General features: G+C 38.4%; 1 protein-coding gene across 2 annotated transcripts in view; it reads left to right on the forward strand.

The window, feature by feature from the left end:
• The window catches only part of LOC106961796 (guanine nucleotide-binding protein subunit beta-4), a 21,588-nt gene extending 5,023 nt beyond the window's left edge, over nucleotides 1–16,565 (forward strand). The window contains exons 2-12 of one of the 2 annotated variants that reach the window (XM_015055809.1): nucleotides 4,499–4,582; nucleotides 9,478–9,653; nucleotides 9,772–9,810; nucleotides 11,787–11,893; nucleotides 12,368–12,382; nucleotides 13,672–13,735; nucleotides 14,067–14,229; nucleotides 14,403–14,469; nucleotides 14,688–14,889; nucleotides 15,037–15,253; nucleotides 16,130–16,565. In XM_015055809.1, coding sequence (XP_014911295.1) covers nucleotides 9,597–9,653; nucleotides 9,772–9,810; nucleotides 11,787–11,893; nucleotides 12,368–12,382; nucleotides 13,672–13,735; nucleotides 14,067–14,229; nucleotides 14,403–14,469; nucleotides 14,688–14,889; nucleotides 15,037–15,253; nucleotides 16,130–16,236 — 1,038 coding nt within the window. In that variant the 5' untranslated portion in view covers nucleotides 4,499–4,582; nucleotides 9,478–9,596 and the 3' untranslated portion in view covers nucleotides 16,237–16,565. Of the gene's footprint in view, nucleotides 1–4,334; nucleotides 4,583–9,477; nucleotides 9,654–9,771; nucleotides 9,811–11,786; nucleotides 11,894–12,367; nucleotides 12,383–13,671; nucleotides 13,736–14,066; nucleotides 14,230–14,402; nucleotides 14,470–14,687; nucleotides 14,890–15,036; nucleotides 15,254–16,129 lie in introns of those variants that run through there. The other variant, XM_015055810.1, reaches the window with a different exon arrangement.
• Nucleotides 16,566–18,478: the final 1,913 nt, after the last annotated feature.

The raw sequence follows: 18,478 nt of genomic DNA on the forward strand, positions 1-18,478 counted from the left end.
ATTTTCAATGAGATATAGTTAAAGGTTTGATAGTCAGCAGATACAGTCGTGGAGCTGTCATCTTCCATTTTCCTCATGACAGATAAAATTAAGAGAAGACTGGTGTAGAAACCTCAGCAAGGCACGCATATTTTAAGACACTTTGCACACTTCAAGAGGACCCTTTCTTCAATAATCCATAATGCATAGCAGCTCCGGCTCTCCCTGGTGTTTCTCCCACCTTCTTGACGTCACTTGCCATTTATGATGGTAACTCTGGCAACGGCCATCCTCCCCAAGAGATGTCTGGTGGATAAGACGGCCCAGAAAAAGCCTTTTATTTTTCTACTCTTGCTCCACCTTTTAATTGTCCTTGATACACTGGAAGTATTACATGAAGGCGGTCAGATAGTGTCACCACAAGTGGAGAAAAAAATGACATGCAGATAAAAAGGTGCGTTGAAGATGTTCTCCTATTTCTATTTGATTTGGTCAAGTATGAACTGCGGTCACCTTTGAAAATTCACAATTCCTAAGATATTTGGTAATGGTTTGCTCTGAAGATCAGTGACAGCAGAAACATACTTTCCTTTGTGGTGAAATGTTAATGTGTTTAATATGTTAGATCAATACCTGGCTCTTAGAAGTTATTCAAGTAAATACGTAATTAGTAAATCAAATGAAAATCATATGCCTATTCATGTGAACAACCAAACCCTAAATTCCCTTTTGACTTGCAAACCTGTTCATGAACAAAACAACTATTAATGCATTCTAATTTGCAAAAGTTTCTTTTTTTTTTTTCTTTTTTTTTTTTTTGCATTTATGCAAAGTAGCCTCTAACAAACAGTGGGATACTGCAGAAACCTGTTGACCACTTTGGGAGGAACTTATCATGAGAAAAACAACATGAGATGTTTCCAGTGAACCGTATAAAAACAACCATCATATTCAAATAATGTCATTTTATCCACAGCACTGTTACTCTGTGTGTTGCTGAGTTCTGCTACTTGCTAAATTTGCATCCATGCAAATAAATTGTCTCACATGCAAGCCACATTACAAACGGGTTACTGTATACAATGCCCGTCATGGGTTCCACTGTGCTATTAATAGCCTTCAAGACGTATTTGCTTTTCCTTTTTTTTCAGACACAAGGCTATTGATGTGCTATTTTTATATTGTCAATTTGCCCTACCTCCTTTCCTTTCGGTTGCCAAGCAATAGAACAGGGAACCTGATTGGCCAGTGAGAGGCTTTTGCTGACTGTGACACTCGACTGGCTGATGAAATTCACTCTTATTCTGCTTACTGGACTCTGAGAGCACAAGACTTGGTGTCTTATTTTGTAGTGTATTTTTTTTTTAAATATTCAAGGTAGTGCAAAAACTAAATAGTTATTCTCCATTTACTAGTTTTCGCCAGTGATGCTTGCAAGGAGAAGAACCACATAATCCAAGCTGCATTAATAATAACCCCATTCTAACTTAATCTTCTGCTATCATGTTAATTCTAATCCTCTTAATCTGTTTAGGGGTAAATTGGTGGGACACACCTAAACCACCGCTGTGTAAGTGAATTCAAATAGACTTAATCTGACCCCATGCATCTCCCAAAGGAAACCAAGGCCTGGTGAAACTTTCATCCTCCCTCAATTGATTATGGCTCGTGCAGAGATTTGGAAAAGCCTATCCCACTGCTCCCTTTCATAGGCCCTATAAAAAATTCATCCCGTCCTAATGGAGAGAGAGAGATAGAGAGAGATCCTTTTGAATGAGCCTGCTGCAGGCTAAGCACGCAGCGGCACAGCTGTCTCCTGGCACCATGCAAAATTAGACATTTGCATGTTTTCGATGTTATCCTAACTTATTAATGACATTAGGTATTGGTTTTTATTCTTTTGTAACCACCAGAATATCTACACGTGGATAGACTTTTAAAGTTTTTCTTGTACATTGCAGATTAGGTAAAATCTTTAGGTTGCATTTTATGCAAGTCTAAGGCTTATTTTATACAAGAGAAATGAGTCAGAAGGTTGGTGACAGTTTTATGTTTAAATCTTTGTCTAAGCTACATATGAGGTCTGGCTTATATGAGTTTAAGCTACATCTCATTTAATTCTTTATTTTTGCATTTCAGATGTCTTGCTAAACTATTGTTTAAATTTTACACAAAATATAAATCTAAAAGCTTCTTCTGCTGAAGACTGTATTTAAAGAGGGTGACACATATATCAAACCCGAAAAAATATTATCCATAAAATATCATCCAAGGCAGTGGCTTGGATGATATCCAAACACGGTTCTGCCACCGTGTTTGGATAATACGGTGGCAGAACATGAGAAAATGCAAAGATTTAAATGTTTCGTGACCTGAGCAGACACAATGAGGAAGTGTCATATTCATGGAATAACTAGAAGTCTATCAATAGACAGAAGGTGGAGATGGCAAACAGCAGAGGGAAAAAGTCCTGGACTGATCTTCCATCTGCAGGATTATAACTGCAACCATTGTTTTAAATAACAGATATTAGCTGCAGTAATAAAAATGGAAGTTACCTAGTGGGGCACCACTGTTTCTTGCTTGGTAGTGTTTGTCTTGACAAATGTTCAATGACATTATAAAAACTCCAGGGTGACAAAAAGAATTTGGTGCAAAAACATGTAATTGGGCAGAATTTTAATATTGATTTGATTATTATTATTATTGTCGTCGTCTTTAAGGGTGACCATTATGAAAGGTTCAGTATAAGATGTTCTCACTCTATTGCTACTATGATTACCCAATAGGTAAAGTATCTAAATTTTAAGACACTTCCTGTTAAATCAATCACATTTTCTATTTGTTTTGCTCTTCTTTTTCCCAGATTAAGGCTAAATGTTCACATGCTTTTGATAACATCACACAAAGTGTAAGGCCATTGATCAGAATTGTTTTGAGAACCTTCATTTTTGTTTGTCCACAAGCATTTAGTATCATGTTTTTAATCAAATTCTTCCTTCAAAAGTCTTCCCTTCTACTCACCAATCATTTTGAGCCAAGTTGGCATAAAAACGAAATGGTCAACATGGTTTTGAAGTCAGAGCCTATCCATTACATCGTTCCAGTTAACACCTGTGGGACAAAGTGAGGGGGAAAAAAAATCCATCACTTGGCAATTAAAAAGAGAAGTTATAGTCTGAGGTCAAACAAGCAGAACCACTCTACTGGTAAAATGTATAACAATTTGACATGATACAAGAAGAAAACACCATTTATACATTTCTGTAGTTTCAAATATGCACAGAAAACATATGGTTATTTATTACCCTCCTCATTGGATGGTTCAATTTGTTATATCACTTACAGATTAATTTCTTGCAGCTCAAATATTTTGTACCTGTCTAGACCAGAAATGATTTAAAGTAATTTCCTGTTTCTTATGGGGTACTGAAAATGTGTTTACCCAATTAGTATTTAGCAGCAGGAGGTCACTTAGATTCAAATTCTAGAGTCAACTTAAATAGGGATTAGACGCAACCTATTGCAAAAAAGCCATAATACTAACTTATGACAAAATTACTCAAGTTATTTGTGAGATTTGAGTCTTTTGTGACTGTCTCGATATTTAATGAAAATACTTAACTACCAAGAAAAATAAACATATGAACAGCAGTTTAACTCTGGCTACAAAATTATTTGTTTACAGCCATGAAAGTGGAGTAGAAAGGGTGAAGGTAAAATAGTAGTATCATTTGTTAAACTGCAGAATTGACCTGGAGCCACTCTATTCTTCTGCCTTGTGTGATGTCACTGACTCAAGTCAGCATAAAAAGCAGAATTTGCAGTGATTTCTTTCATGCCCTGTTTAAAAACTTCTCATTTTGTGAAATTCGGCAGTGAAAATTTATGTTTCATTACCCAGTTGTGGTCTTACTGTGTGTGATGTGATCAGTTACAGAAAAAAATACACAAATGTAATATTTTTAAAAAATAATGTGCTGCATTTATAAGGATTTGTTTTCGTATTTATGAATAAATAAACCATAAGTGTTGCAACATTACAACTGCTCCTACTTGAATTACTACTTTTTATTTTAAAAAAGCTTTAGAGTTCTAATATTTGTTTCCTGTATCCCACTCGGTTCCTTTTTGTAGAGGGGCTGGCAGACTGTACCATTTTAGTGGGAGGGGACACAAACACTTTCAGACATTTTCCACGTATGCTTAACAAGAAAAAACATTCGAATCAAAAGCCTGTCTTCATTACTGACGTAAATATACATAGATTTAAAGGTAGAACAATTTTTAATTCTGATTTTGTGATTAAATAAATTAAAATATGACGCATGTAAGCTAGCGTGCACCCCTCAGTGTAGACTGTTGCCATGTTCCCACTTTCATGGGTGTGGTGATTAGCCTGCTTGGTGAAAATTTCAGTCAAATCCGATCCGAGTGGGTGCTCCCTTCTGACCCCTAAAGCGGATTAAATTGTGTGGAAATTAACGCGGCTCCTTTCCATGGTCTCCCCCACCCCCAGCTGAGGCCATGGTTGTCGTGTGAAAACATATCGGTGCGACTCGGACCGAAGGAACGGGACTGAGCCAGAACGCCTCTTTTTCAGGTGAGGACGTGCAGTCTCGTCTTTGGTATTTTGGTTGTCTGTGTGTATGCGTGTGTGTGTGTGTGTGTGTTTTAAGGCTATTTCCTGTTTTTGCTCGGAGCGGGTTTATTTTTGTTTTTGCAGCCTCGGCGGAGTCCAGAATTGTCCAGAACCATGAAATGTCCCTGACGGCAGCGGTTGTGGCAGTTGAAATAACTGCTCCCAGTCTTTTTAATGGCTCAATTCTGTGTTTTCCCCTCCTTGAAGCTTTCCATTGCCTACAAAATCCTCAGCTATCCAAACGCGGCCTTTTCGCCTGTAGGGCGGAAACTACGAGCAAGAAAACTGTCGCTAGTTTTTTATTTGTTTATTTATTTTTACTTGTAATTTACGGTTTTGTTTCCAGTTTTTCCCACACTACTTTGTTTTCTTGCTGCACAGTCCTACGTAGCTTTTCCCCTGTTTCTTAGTAATTAATATACAGTCCGCCTTCCTATCAGTATCAACTGGTGGTGTGACAGGGGCCCTGCCTCCTGCTCCACAGACGCATCTCCACTACATCAGCCTGTAAAAACAACACACTTTATTTGTCGCACAATCTCTTAACATGATTTAACTACGTTTTTGTCTGTGGTTGGGAGTCGGTGTTTGTCTGAAAATGTGAAGTAACACAGTGAATCATGTCATCAATCTCCTGGTTTCATCATGTCATCAACAAGTGGTAACTAGTTTTGGTGGGTCTAGTATCGAAAAAAAGCCGAATATGTCAAATTTCAAATCTCCTGTTTGACAACAGGTTCTGTTTAACTGCAAACGATTTATGTAAGGAACATTAAAAAAAAAAGATAAGCGGTGGGGAAAAAGTAGTTAAAAAAAAAAGATTAAATCATGAGTAGAAATGAAACAAAAAGAAATAACCAAAGTTTTCAATAATTTTAGATTAGTTAAGTTTGCTTTCTGGAGTGTTTATCAAATGCTCTGATTAGTTTTCACACACAAAACGTGGTTAAATGTTCTGCGTTTTTATTGATTTCAGGTGGTAAACAAAATGAATTAATTACAAAATTAACCCTGTTGATGCTACTCAAGTATATGTCTTAACCTTTTATGTGATTTTTATTGATGTCAGAAGCGTCCATCCATGTATAAGCTATTGTTGATGCTTACATAGCTCCATAACTGGCAAATGTTTTGATTTTGATTTTTCTACAAACCGGGGGAAAATTGTAGGATTTTTTTTTTTTTTAAGCCAACTGACAGGCAGTGTTCAGCATCTTGCCTTGGCTTCCCTTGCATCTAATAAAATTAGACTCTTCAGTTGTGTCTAATTTTTATTAGATTCAAGTCTAATATAGATTAAACTTATATTTTTGTATAAATTTTTACAAGGCAGTTTAGGTTCCATTAAATTATACAGACTTTGTTTAAACCAAGGTCTGAAAAAAATTAGCTTTTGTGATATTAAAACCTTTGATATAACTTCAGTGGTATTAGTCTCTCTTTTTTTTTTTACAATTAAGAATAAATTAGGGTTTTAAATTAGACTTGTGGTTCTTTAAATTAATATGACCTCGGGTGGTTTAGAAGCCAAACATTGATGTTTGGCATCTAAATATTGTTAAGCTCTTGCAGTGGGAAACTATAATTGTAAAAGTAATTGACTGGCCACTATCACAGTTATTAATGATATGTGTTGATGTCTGGTATCATCCATAGGTGCTTCAATAATTAATCACTGTTATGATGGAAATATAGTGGAACAAACAGGAGAAACACAATATCAAATACTGTATTTTTGGTCATTGAGTGATATATTAAAGCATTTAGAGTGAAGTTATGTTCTTGTCTAATGTAACTGGATTGAAATGTTTATATAAAGTAAGCAAATTGGCCATAAAATCCAGTCTCTGATGTTGTTATAATTACAGTTTGGACAAATGCTAAAAGTCAGTGAAATTCCAGTAAATATTGACACTTTACATTTAAATGACATTAACTGGTTGACCAGAACGAAGATGGTTAATTTTCACGTTACTGGAATCTTGATATCACTTCCTCCATTCTCCAGATGCTTTGTCAGTAGGAACAAGTTCACACCTGGCGGAGACACCCCTTTGATTCTTTAACTCGTGTTATGACATACCAAAATGTACCTGCTTTACTTCTCAGTAAATGTTTAAAAGATGTTTAAAATGTAATGTAGAGTAAGATACTGGTGGAAGATAAAAGTCGGGGGGAAAAACAAGCCTCTGCTTATTATCTTAAGAAAATGATAAGAAAAGGTTGAGTCATGGATAATCTGAATTACGTATTTGAACCTGTTTTTTATGGTAAAATGCCTTAGGATGACATTTGTTGTGACTTGACAAAATATGAATAAGCTGAATTTGAAAGGGAAAAGTGGCTGAGCAAATTCAGTTTTGTTTTTTGCTCACTTAGCCTCTGTTTCTTTAACCAGAACTTTTGGTAAGTTGCGTATGGGAAAATTTGTTCATCAAGACCAAATGGAAATGAACTACCAAACTATTATTGCAAATGTGATTTACACTTGTTTCCATCTGTACAGACAAAATATGCATTATTTTTACTTCCTCCGTCCTTGTTTTTCTTTGTTTTCCTGTATCATCATCGTCCCTTGACTACTCTTTGCATATCCTTAAGCATTAGAGCGACAGATGCAGGAAGTAACTCAAATCTGAAAAATGGGTACTCCCTAATTAAGTTGTAATGCATACAGGAATAAAACTGAGAAAATAGACGGAATGTAAAAAAGAGACGGAAGTATATGTAATCAGAGACAAAAGGGTGAAAAAAGAAAATGATACTTAAATTAACTAAAAACATGTAGGACATGTTAAAAAAAAGAGCGAAATTCCATGTTAAAATGGGTTTGCTAGATGTACGGGAAAAAACAGAGAGGGAAGTAAAGGAATACATAATTTTCATTTATTTTAGTAGCATATTCCATATTGGGGTTATTATACATTTTTGCATAAATGTCTACAATCAAGGCAGCTTAGGGCTTAGGTTTCTTTAAAGATGTTCGTTCTTTTATAAAAGAATCGAGAATACCCACCTCAGGGTTTCCCTCACTGTATTATAAGCCTGGCGGGCCATTGGGCTTTATTTGTGCCCCCACCAGGCTAAGCATCACTTAGTTATTTTAGTTTTTTGTTTTTAATGATTTCCTCTTTTTAAGATTTTATACTTGGTATTTAGGCATTAGTCTTCCAGTCTTCCAATAATGCATACGTGATATTTTCAAATTTCCTGTCAACTTTAAAACGATTTTAACTGAAAAACATGGCGGCCGGCTGGATGAATGACTGCCTTGGTACCTCAAGCACAGGGCTTAGCAAGTTTTCTGGGGTAAACCTATATCCTTAACTTTACTTATCTAATCTTTGTTTAATTCTCTGTGATCAGCTTTGTTACACCACTTCTGAGTGAACTCCTGGAAATAAAGTGGAATAAAAACAGGAACGACAACATCCTGAATCAAGAAATATAGCCGCCAAACTTTTTTTGACAGTACAATAGTACAAGATTTGTTTGTGCCTTTGCCTTTCTCGTGTTCTTCCCCCTTTTTATTATGTAGAGCTATTATTGTTAAGGAAACTACAACTTAAAACTTTCTAGGATAATTCATCTGACGGCTCTTCTCAAAATAACAGCCTCCTTCCCGTTTTGGTTTCTGATTGAGCAGTAGTTTCTTCATGATGTGAACAAGTCCTTTCATGTAGTTTTAGAAATCAGAGCATGTGTTGCCTAAAGTCCCCCTCCACCACCACAACCAGCACCATCTCATTTTAACCTTTACTGTTATGTTACTCATTGCAGTATTGTTTAACAAAAGCGCTTTCTAAACCCATTATGAGCACAAGCAGCCCTGTGTGACGCCTCGGCCTATGGAGGCATATAGCATAACAGATGGATGGCTGTTTTAGAGCAGAGATGCCTCTGATTCAGGCTGATGCTGAGCTCCTCCTCGGATGCGTCAGAGTGACGTTGTCATGGGCAGCTGAATGCATTGCAATGCCTCAGCACAGGCTTAAATAAATGAGCTCACAATGAGCAGTCCATTGAATCCATCTTGTCAGCTGAGAGGCGCAACAGGCTAAATCGGTGGATTTTAGACATTTTAAAAATGGCTTATCTGGACTAATTTTTGAAGAATTATGAAAGTATTCACAATTATGCCATTCTATAATGAGCGAGTGTTTCAGTGTGGACATATGCAGGCCTGTGTCGGCCCTAGTAGTTAAATTATTGAATATGGATCTAAAAATTTAATCCCAGTACGTTGGATTTGCGGACTGCAGTAGAACGGGGTGGAAAATCAGCAGCCCACGGGGTTGGGGAAGTGCAAACATGTCAGAGGAATCTCTGAGTGCTTTGTGACCCACATTCAGACTCCCCAAGGTAAAGGAAGTGGCAACTTGCACGTGCATAAATACACAAGCAAGCGTTTGCAAATGAATGCTTAATCTGTGACACACTTAGATGTGCTCACATAATGTACTCTCGCTCTCAAATTGTTTCTGTTGTACATATTGTCTAATAAGCCGTCCAGATCGGCCCACACGATGCGCAGACACTCGTTCGGAGCTCGCAGGCACAGCGGTGGGCCGTGCCAGCAGCGCGATGCGACGACACAAAAGGCCGATTGAGCGAGGAAAGGTCAGGGCCCAGTTCAGATGGCCTTTTGAACCAGAGTGAGGGTGTTTGAAGAGACAGACCACCCTCCAAGCTGCCACCCAGCCCCTGAAATCCCCCTGGTGGGCCTGGATGGCAGCATTGTGCCCTCGCAGCTCTCCCCAACCAAAACAGGAAACCTCTGTTTGTCTTATGGAAGTGCTGCTATTCTTTTTCCGTATACCTGTTGAACTTGCATTATTTCTGTCTCTGTGTTGCAGGTGTCAGCTGGTCAAGTGTTTCGTGTGTGTGAGTGTGTGTGCGCGAGCAGGCTCGTGTATTTTCTCAACCCAGCCAGTATTCACAGAGGAGTGTGTCCTGAACGCATCTCACAGGGACAATGAGTGAGCTCGAACAGTTGCGGCAGGAAGCCGAGCAACTACGTAACCAAATCCGGGTAAAACAACTTAAAAAAAAAAAATTAAAAAACTTTTGGAAATGACTTGCACAGCTTCAGCTGAAACCATTACTCATGAAACTCTTGAATTTCCTTCATTCTTGATTTCTCCTTGTAGGATGCCAGGAAAGCCTGCAGTGATTCCACTCTGTCACAGGTGAGGGACCTACTTACACAAAAACCACTTTGTTTATTTATTTTTTGTTGTTTTTCATTTTAGGGCTGTTTTTTGAGACGATGTGTAATTTGGTCAACCAATGTTTCTTACTGAAGCAAGCTGCGTATAGGACAGGGTCTGCAACAATGCATAGAAAAATAGATTTCCTTCCCTACAAATGAAGATGAGCTAATTCTAAGAGCTTTGTTCTGGTGACAGGTGTGGCAACGCTGTAAATGCTACAATTTTCTAACTGCAGTAAAAGTCTGATTCCATTTAAATACACTAAAAGTGAGCATTAAGCATTACTCTTCGTGGAACTCTGTAAAAACTGGAGACTACTACTCAATCTGGAAAAATGTGGTATCAGTGCATCCGTACTGACAAAATATTTGCCACTTAATCTACTGTGGATTGCTAAAATATTAAATGTATTACAATTAATGTGAAAATGTATATTAGAGCTGACCAATGTTGGAGTCAAATGAGTGACGGTGCACAGGGTGGCACTGGAAAACTGCAAGGAAAAAAGCCTAAAAACACACAGTCAAAAAGACAGTGGAACGACACAGAAATGATGATAATGGAAATGTTTTGGTATAGATGTAAAAAAAATAAATAAATAAAAAAAATAAGAATTTTTAAGCACAATTTAAAAGTGATACACATGTGTGCAAATTGTAGCCAGGATGCTCAACATAGGAAATTATGGCTCATTTTATTCAGTCAGACCTAAAACATGCATAATATGTCTGATTTGTATACTAAACTACATTTTGTGAACAAACTCTGTGAAAGAATTGCCTCTTGAGCCTTTGTTTTCAAATAATGCTGAGTAGACTCTGTGTCCAATGTATTGTTACAGTTTGCAGGCGTAACGGCTTAAAGTAATGCAATACTTATGAAAGATTGCTTTGCTGAAATGGATGATTCGTCATTGGTGATCAGAGAAATATCACAGTTGAAATTCTGTTTTTCATAATTAAGGAACCACTTTGGTCTGGAGCTCTTTATTTTACCTGGATGTGGTTTTACTCTGGGCATAACTGTGTATTTGTACAAAACACCGAAGACTTCTCCAGCCGCGTTTCTTTGACATCCACTTTCACTTCTAGAGTGCGACACTGATCGTCTCCCCCAAGATCAAAATCTCTAAGTAGTGAAAGATCATACCAGTTTTTTAACATGGTAACTCTCTTCATTGTAGGCTGCTGAGCTTTATTTTCATTTTTGACACAAAACATCATGCACATGCCCCTCTGGTATGTCCTCCACATTTGGGTATGTTATAAATAATCATGGTCGGAACAATTGGAACCACATTGAGGTCATTTTTATTTGACGTGTATCTAGCAGCTTTTTTATTTTTTATTTGCTGGTTTGTCTTGCTGTTAAACACATTTTGCGCTCTTTAAAGATCGTTTTAATAAGTATTCAGCAATATGTTATGATTTAATTCTGATCAAATGCATAAAAAGATCAAAACTGGATATTTTTACTTTTAAACCCTGGATCAGGGAGTAGACCATGTTTAAGGGTCAAACAAGTACTACGAGTTGCCTGCAAATGAAGCTGTTTTACTTTACTAGTTTTTATGGCAATTCGTTGAAGAAAACCTCCTTAAGGGAACAACATTCAGCTTCAGGCTGAATGTTGGACTGGCCCAGTCAAAGTCCATATCGAAATCCAATTAAGTCAGTTAAGTATCTGGTGTTCAGATACTAACTTCACAGCAATGCATTAATTTGCATGTATTTTATTCATTCTAATTGAATATTTGAAGTCTGTGGTTTTACCATTTAGACTTCGCTGTACATAAATAAAAGTCCAGGAAATCCTGATATAAATGTTTTCTTGCTTTTTTTTTTTTTTTTTTTAAGTATCATCCTGTTTTTGCTACCTCAGCTTGAGTCCAGTTCTGGCATCGGTCTTTCCCTCCAGTGTAACCAGTGACCCGTCTTCCTGTGTTTATGCAGATCACAGCTGGTCTGGACTCGGTGGGCCGGATACAGATGCGGACGCGACGTACTCTCAGGGGACACCTGGCCAAAATCTATGCAATGCACTGGGGGAGTGAATCCAGGTGAGGATTCTCTTTTTCATTTGTAGAAATTTATGTTAATCGGGTTCTCTGTTTGTTTAGTTTTTGCAAGAGTTGTGTATTTAGAACATTTGATTTAAAAGCTGTGATTTGGCTGTGTTTAGATTTTTGCCTTTGCAGTATTTACGTCCGCCATTTGCTGCCTTAATTTGTTCAATCGGCTCCAGTGCAATCTGTCTACAGTCAGTTCCAAAGTCCAGCCAAAGTAAGAAAAAGAACAAAAAATATTAGTTCATCTTCAATCTATGTTTATGATCCTGCAGCATTGAATACTTCAGCTGCTGTAGAAGTACCAATGAAAAGTTCTGGTTCAAGTACTTTGTAGTGCAGCATAACTTTAAAAATAAACTGTCTTTACATGCTTTTTTTAAAATTGGTAATAAAATATTTTCCTTTTGTTCTATTGTGTGTTTGTGTCACTCTTTCTTTCTCTATCAATGCAATGCAATGTGGCAGTGACGACAGTCCCAGGTCTGGGGCTGTACAACTATCACTTCCACCCGTTCTCCCACTCCCCTCTCTACTAATATGACTAATATTCCCATAATCCCCTTTTACTATCACTTTAACAAGACACCAGCACTGTTTTACCTCTTCGCTATGAGCACAGTAGCGACATTTGGCATAAAACGCTTACCTTATTACAGATGCAGTTTCTAAGATCTCAGTTTTTACTGCTGTTTTCTTGCAAATCTAACATTGCAAGATTCTGTTGTCTACAAATGTTCATTAAACTAGATCTTATAAACTCCTTTTTTTTTTTTAACAATTTGCTGCAAATATGCACACTGAGAGGCACCAAGAATTAACAAGTTAGGATTTTAGTTCACATTAAGTATGCATGCAGTGCACTAATCTTGAGGCATAGAAAGTATTTTTTTGTTTCCGCAAGCTGCATATACTAATTTGATCTGGATCAAAATTACACAAGTATATATATTTTTCCAACTAAAAAAGGAAGGTAAAAAAAAAAAGGCCTTTGCCTCATGAAAAAAAAAATTACAATAATGTCAATCGGCAAGACATGCACAACTAGTGATTTTGATCCATTTGTTGTAGGTGTTTGACATGAAGCAAATCTTTACAGCTGTTTCTTAATGAATCCACCAAGTATCATTAACGTAATTCAACATGATATTTTTATGCTTTTGAAAGATGCAGTGGTGTTTAATGGCACACTTGGACTTGTGTAAAGGCCTGATGTCTGTGGCTGCTCCTTAAGACGTGTGTTCGGTTGAAGGTGTGAGCGTGCATAGGCGTGCCGAGCACCTTCTACGTGACCCCCCCCACTTCCCCCCAGAGACCAGTATTTGTTTTGTATACAGCCACTGACATTTGAGGACTACAGCTCTCCTCTTGATTGTACTGCAGCACCATCAAACCACTTCCTTTACCTGGAGAGGTGGAAACACCCCATCAGGATGAGAGGGAGGGGTTCCAGCTGTTCCTGCATCTGTGCCATCTAGAGCCCCCCCCGCCCCCACCTCACTACTCAAATTTTCCTCCCAGCTTAAGTAAACCACAGTTTTGGCTTTTGCATTAGTGAAGGTTTGAATATTACTTGGATTGGGACATTCAGAGGAGTAAGAGATTGGTGACGCTAAATGCTTTTTAACCTCCAGGCTGACGATCCAGCACAGCAGTGTTTAAGGTGGCTGCCACTCATTGCTTATAATAAACAAGGTGCATGTAGCTTAGATTGTGCTTGATAATGTGGATATGAGTGGCGTGTCATGCTCATGTGCTTCACCTGCCTCCAGGTTACTGGTCAGTGCCTCGCAAGATGGAAAGCTGATCATCTGGGACAGCTACACAACAAACAAGGTGTGTAGGATTAATAATGGCTGACAGTTGAAATTATTTACACTAAAATCTGAAGTGTCTTGTGATGATTTGTTGCAATAAGTGTGTTTAGTCATAGTAAGTTAATTAGAAGCAATGTAGTGAAATTATGCAAGTGCAACAAAACCTGATTTTCATTTACCGTCGATGAAGCTGCTACATCATTTAGAAAGCAGGTTTAGTGGTCTAGGTTGTGGTGGTGGTGTTGCAATGAGTGCGAAGCAGTTTGTATAACAGACACAAGCCTTTCTTTGGACCCTAAGTTTTGTATGAAATGTGCAGTTTTCTGTCGCTCACTCTTGTTTGAATTTAGATGCATGCTATCCCACTGCGTTCTTCATGGGTGATGACGTGCGCCTACGCCCCCTCTGGGAACTATGTGGCCTGCGGAGGCCTGGACAACATCTGCTCTATATACAGTCTGAAGACCCGTGAGGGCAACGTGCGGGTCACCCGAGAGCTACCTGGACACACAGGTATGGGGGATTTTTTTATTTTTTATTTTATTTTATTTTTTTCCACGTGGCCACACTTTGTATTGTCTCCCCTGGTTACAATGGCAGTAAAACTTATTTTACATTGAGTTTTCAGGGCAGAATATTAGGAAAAATGAGTTCTGTTCTAATATAGGTTCTCTGCTTATGTTCAGGTTATTTGTCTTGTTGTCGCTTCTTGGACGACACCCAGATATTAACGAGCTCCGGAGACACCACCTGGTGAGCAGACCCCACACTCAAAACACTGCAGCCCATTGAGTGCTGACAGAGGATACTTCACGATTTACATTTTTAAACCACTGTACTCTGTACATGTATTTAGTGCTGGTATATTTTGGTTTCATTGGGTTTGTCTCTTTCAGAGTAAAACAAAAAACACTGTTTGGGTCACTAATAGAACTTTTTTTTTTACTCTTTTTTTTTTTTCTGTTTTAAAGTGCATTATGGGACATAGAGACGGGCCAGCAGGCCACCTCCTTCACCGGCCACACAGGCGACGTGATGAGCCTGTCTCTTAGCCCTGACTTCCGGACTTTTGTGTCCGGCGCCTGTGACGCCACCTCCAAGCTGTGGGACATCCGTGACGGGATGTGCAGGCAGTCTTTCACCGGCCACGTGTCTGACATCAACGCCGTCTGCGTGAGTTCTGTAACTTTTGCCACAGACGAACAAACTCAAGTTTGGAGGATTGCACTTTCTGTTGGACAAAAGAACCCCAAACCTTTAACTGTTCACTGTCTGAACAGTAAAAGGTTTAGCAGTTGTTTCTACTTTTTCTTTCTGCAGTTTTTCCCCAACGGTAATGCGTTCGGCACAGGCTCGGACGACGCCACCTGCAGGCTGTTTGACCTACGTGCCGACCAGGAGCTGATGACCTACAGCCACGACAACATCATCTGCGGCATCACCTCTGTGGCCTTCTCCAAGAGCGGCCGTCTGCTGTTAGCCGGCTACGACGACTTCAACTGCAACGTGTGGGACACTCTGAAAGGGGACCGAGCAGGTATGAGACAAATGACCAGGCTTCAGCTCCCACCACGTAATGTCGAGCAAAATCTGTCTTTAATTGTAAATGCGCTTCTTTTTAGGTAACCAGGTAAAAGTTTTTGTTTCTGCTCTTATTTCACCCTATGTATCTGGCGAAATACGAAGCAAGAATTCAGTTTGAAAAAAAAAAAAAGAGCTCTATAAGTTGGCAGTAACTTAAAATCAAATCTGTGAGAAAGAGAAAATGATTTAAAGTCTGTTATGTGATTTTTTTTTTTTATTTATTTTGAATTCCAAACTGGATTCCAAAGACTTTATTGGTCAGCTGTCTGCGCTTTGAATTGACATGCACTGTATTCTGTTTATGGATCACTGACTGAAAAAGTATTTTTAATGTGGAACAAAGGTAAAAGCAGTATATTGCAAAAAAGTTCAGTTCACCGCAAGGAAACACATCCAAAAACTTAAGTTAAAGACGGACATATCTTGGAGAAACTTCCAGAAACTGGAGTCCATAATATCTATAAGCAGCCTCTATTTTTTCTGGTACGTTACAATTTTTCTGTTATTTCTGTAAACTTATTGCTGTTGCTATACTTTGTTTGATTAATATGTTTGACTGCATTAGCTGTGTAGAGCCACATAATATGTACTCAACTCGTTGAAATGGACTTTATTTAGGGAAATCTGTAAAAGAAGCTTTTTCCTTCCACTTCAGTTCGCTTTACTTTGTGTTGATCAGTCACATAAAATCCCAGTAATACGCTTTGTTTCCAACTTCTGTGTGATGAAAACAGACAGAGTTTAGGACGCATGAAAACCCTTGCGAGCCTCTGTACGTACAGATTGTGTGACCGGCCTGCGGCTCTGCTTCGTCTTCCTTCTCCTGCAGGCGTCCTCGCCGGCCACGACAATCGTGTGAGCTGCTTAGGAGTGACCTCTGACGGCATGGCCGTGGCCACCGGATCCTGGGACAGTTTCCTCCGGATCTGGAACTAAACTCAGCGTCTCGCCTGATGTACTCGATCACTGCCCGTCACCTTGGGTCTGCAGCCCCCCGACTCACCCGCTGGGCTGGACTTGAGGGAGTGCATTTCTGAAGCCCTTCTCACTCCTCCAAGCTGAAGACTTTCTCAACCTTTTTCAGTTTTTTTTTTTTTTTCCCTCAGCAGAGCTGTCACAAAGCCACAAAAACCTCTTTATAAAAAGTCGTCAAATTGAAACCATGAAATTATTTCTAATGGAAATAACTGAAAGATAATTTTGATTTCCTCTTTTTCTTTTTAAGGGCATTAAAGTGCATTTGTGGCCACGAGTACAAAACAAAATTAGTATCAGTGTGTAATATGTAAATGTATATATAAAGGCAGTATATATGTATAGCATTATGTGTGTATATATGCATCATATATGCATATATAATGTGTGTATGTATATATTTTTGTAGTTCATTTGCCTATCGAGGTATTTTTGTTGCTTTTCCTCTTTTGTTTTACGATAGACATAACCGCAGAATGCCAGAAATATTATTAGCGAACTTTAATTAAAGAAAAATGACAGTAAGCCTTTTCACTCAGTTGCGAGTCAAAATTTAGCCTGGCTACATTTTTTATTATTATTATTATTATTGGCATATTTAGGTTTTTTATTTTGGCATTAGTTGAGTCAAAATTTTCATTTTGTTTTGGAAGGGAATCAAGAGATTGAGATTTCAGGAGGAGCTTCAATCCAATATTTTTTCTTTTTCTTTTTCTTTTTTTTTTTTTCTTTTGTTTCTTTTTGTCTGGACCAAGCTTTAACTGCAAAGTAGAAACTGTTGAAGTTCAGGCTACAGTAGGCGGGGAAGGAAACGTTCCGAGGCTTCGGTTTGGCCTCCGCTCTTTTGGATTGGTGGTTTCAGATCATCGAATGCTGAATATCGGGACAACCGCATCCATTCCACCCAAATCGGCTGCAGCTCGACTGGTGAACGGAGGTCGTAATAGCCTTACCTCACGTGATCTGCAGAAGATTCGTCTTTCCTTCAGCATTAGGTTCGGTTATTTATATACATTTTGATGGCAACAAAAATACAAGCAGAAGCTGGTTTCTCCCTGCAATCCCGACACAACACTGCCCAAGGACAAAAAAAAAAAAAAAGTTGAGTTTGTCTGACCAGAGTCTACAGGAGCTTCTTGTTGGGACTGTGAAGGATTGTAGCAGCCTGAAAAAACCGGGAAAAAGATGTCAGAGCTTGCCGTGTCAGTTTAGTATTTGTTTCCCTCCTGAATGAAGGATTGAACTTCTTTTTATCATCAAGGTGTGAGAAAAGCAGCAGAAAATATGTTAGCCACTTCAAAATCACACCAGTGCCATAGCAAGCCTGCTACAAAAAAGAAAAAGGACACAAACATTTAAACTTTAGCATTTTGTTTCTCACCAAAATCGTATCATAAACCTTTTAGTCTAACTAGTGAAGAACGTACACCTAATAATAGAGAGCTAGAAGCGCACTCACAAGCAGTAGTACAGATTTTTGTGATGGAGGTTTCTCGTTATCCATTTTTGCATTCAAGAACCTTGAAACAAAACCCAGATCTTGTGTGAGTTGGACCCATCAGCTGTCTCAGGTGCCTGTCTGTGATTCTAAACTTTTGAAGCTTGTGGGCTGGACAGAGGAGGGTTTGCAACGAGGCACTGCTGTCTCCGTTTTGCCTTAGTATGCCGTTCAAAATGGAGGGTGAAATTAGCCAAGAAGAATAGAAATGTTTTTTTTTTTCTCTCTTTTATTTTATACAAACTCCCCACATTGATCCTACAGTCTGGAATTTGATTTAGTTGTTTTCCAGGTATGGATAAATTCAGAAAAATAACATATTTCTCTACCTATTTTTCCCTGATTTATTGGTAACATGGAAAATGTGTATGTATGTGTGTAAGTAAATGGAATGTTGTATTCATCCATCAGTCTGTCCATTAATCTGTCGTCCATGAATCATCCTGTCAATCCATGCATCTATATGTCCATCTGCCAGTGCATCTGTCCACTTGTCCATTCTTCTAAACAACTGATTTGTCCTTCAGTCCATTCATCCATTTATAAACCAATTCATCAACTGGCCGATCTCCAGTAGCCGCCCGTCTGTCAATCAAACAATTCATCCTTTAACCCATTTATTAATAAACCAATCTGGCCATCCATTCATCCAGTTTATCAACCCTACAAATAATCCATCAATTTCTCTATCCATGAGCCAATCTT

Source organism: Poecilia latipinna, unplaced genomic scaffold (assembly GCF_001443285.1).
Source record: "Poecilia latipinna isolate Pla-1442-1.1 unplaced genomic scaffold, P_latipinna-1.0 Scaffold1336, whole genome shotgun sequence".
In the NCBI taxonomy this organism is placed as follows: Eukaryota; Metazoa; Chordata; class Actinopteri; order Cyprinodontiformes; family Poeciliidae; genus Poecilia; species Poecilia latipinna.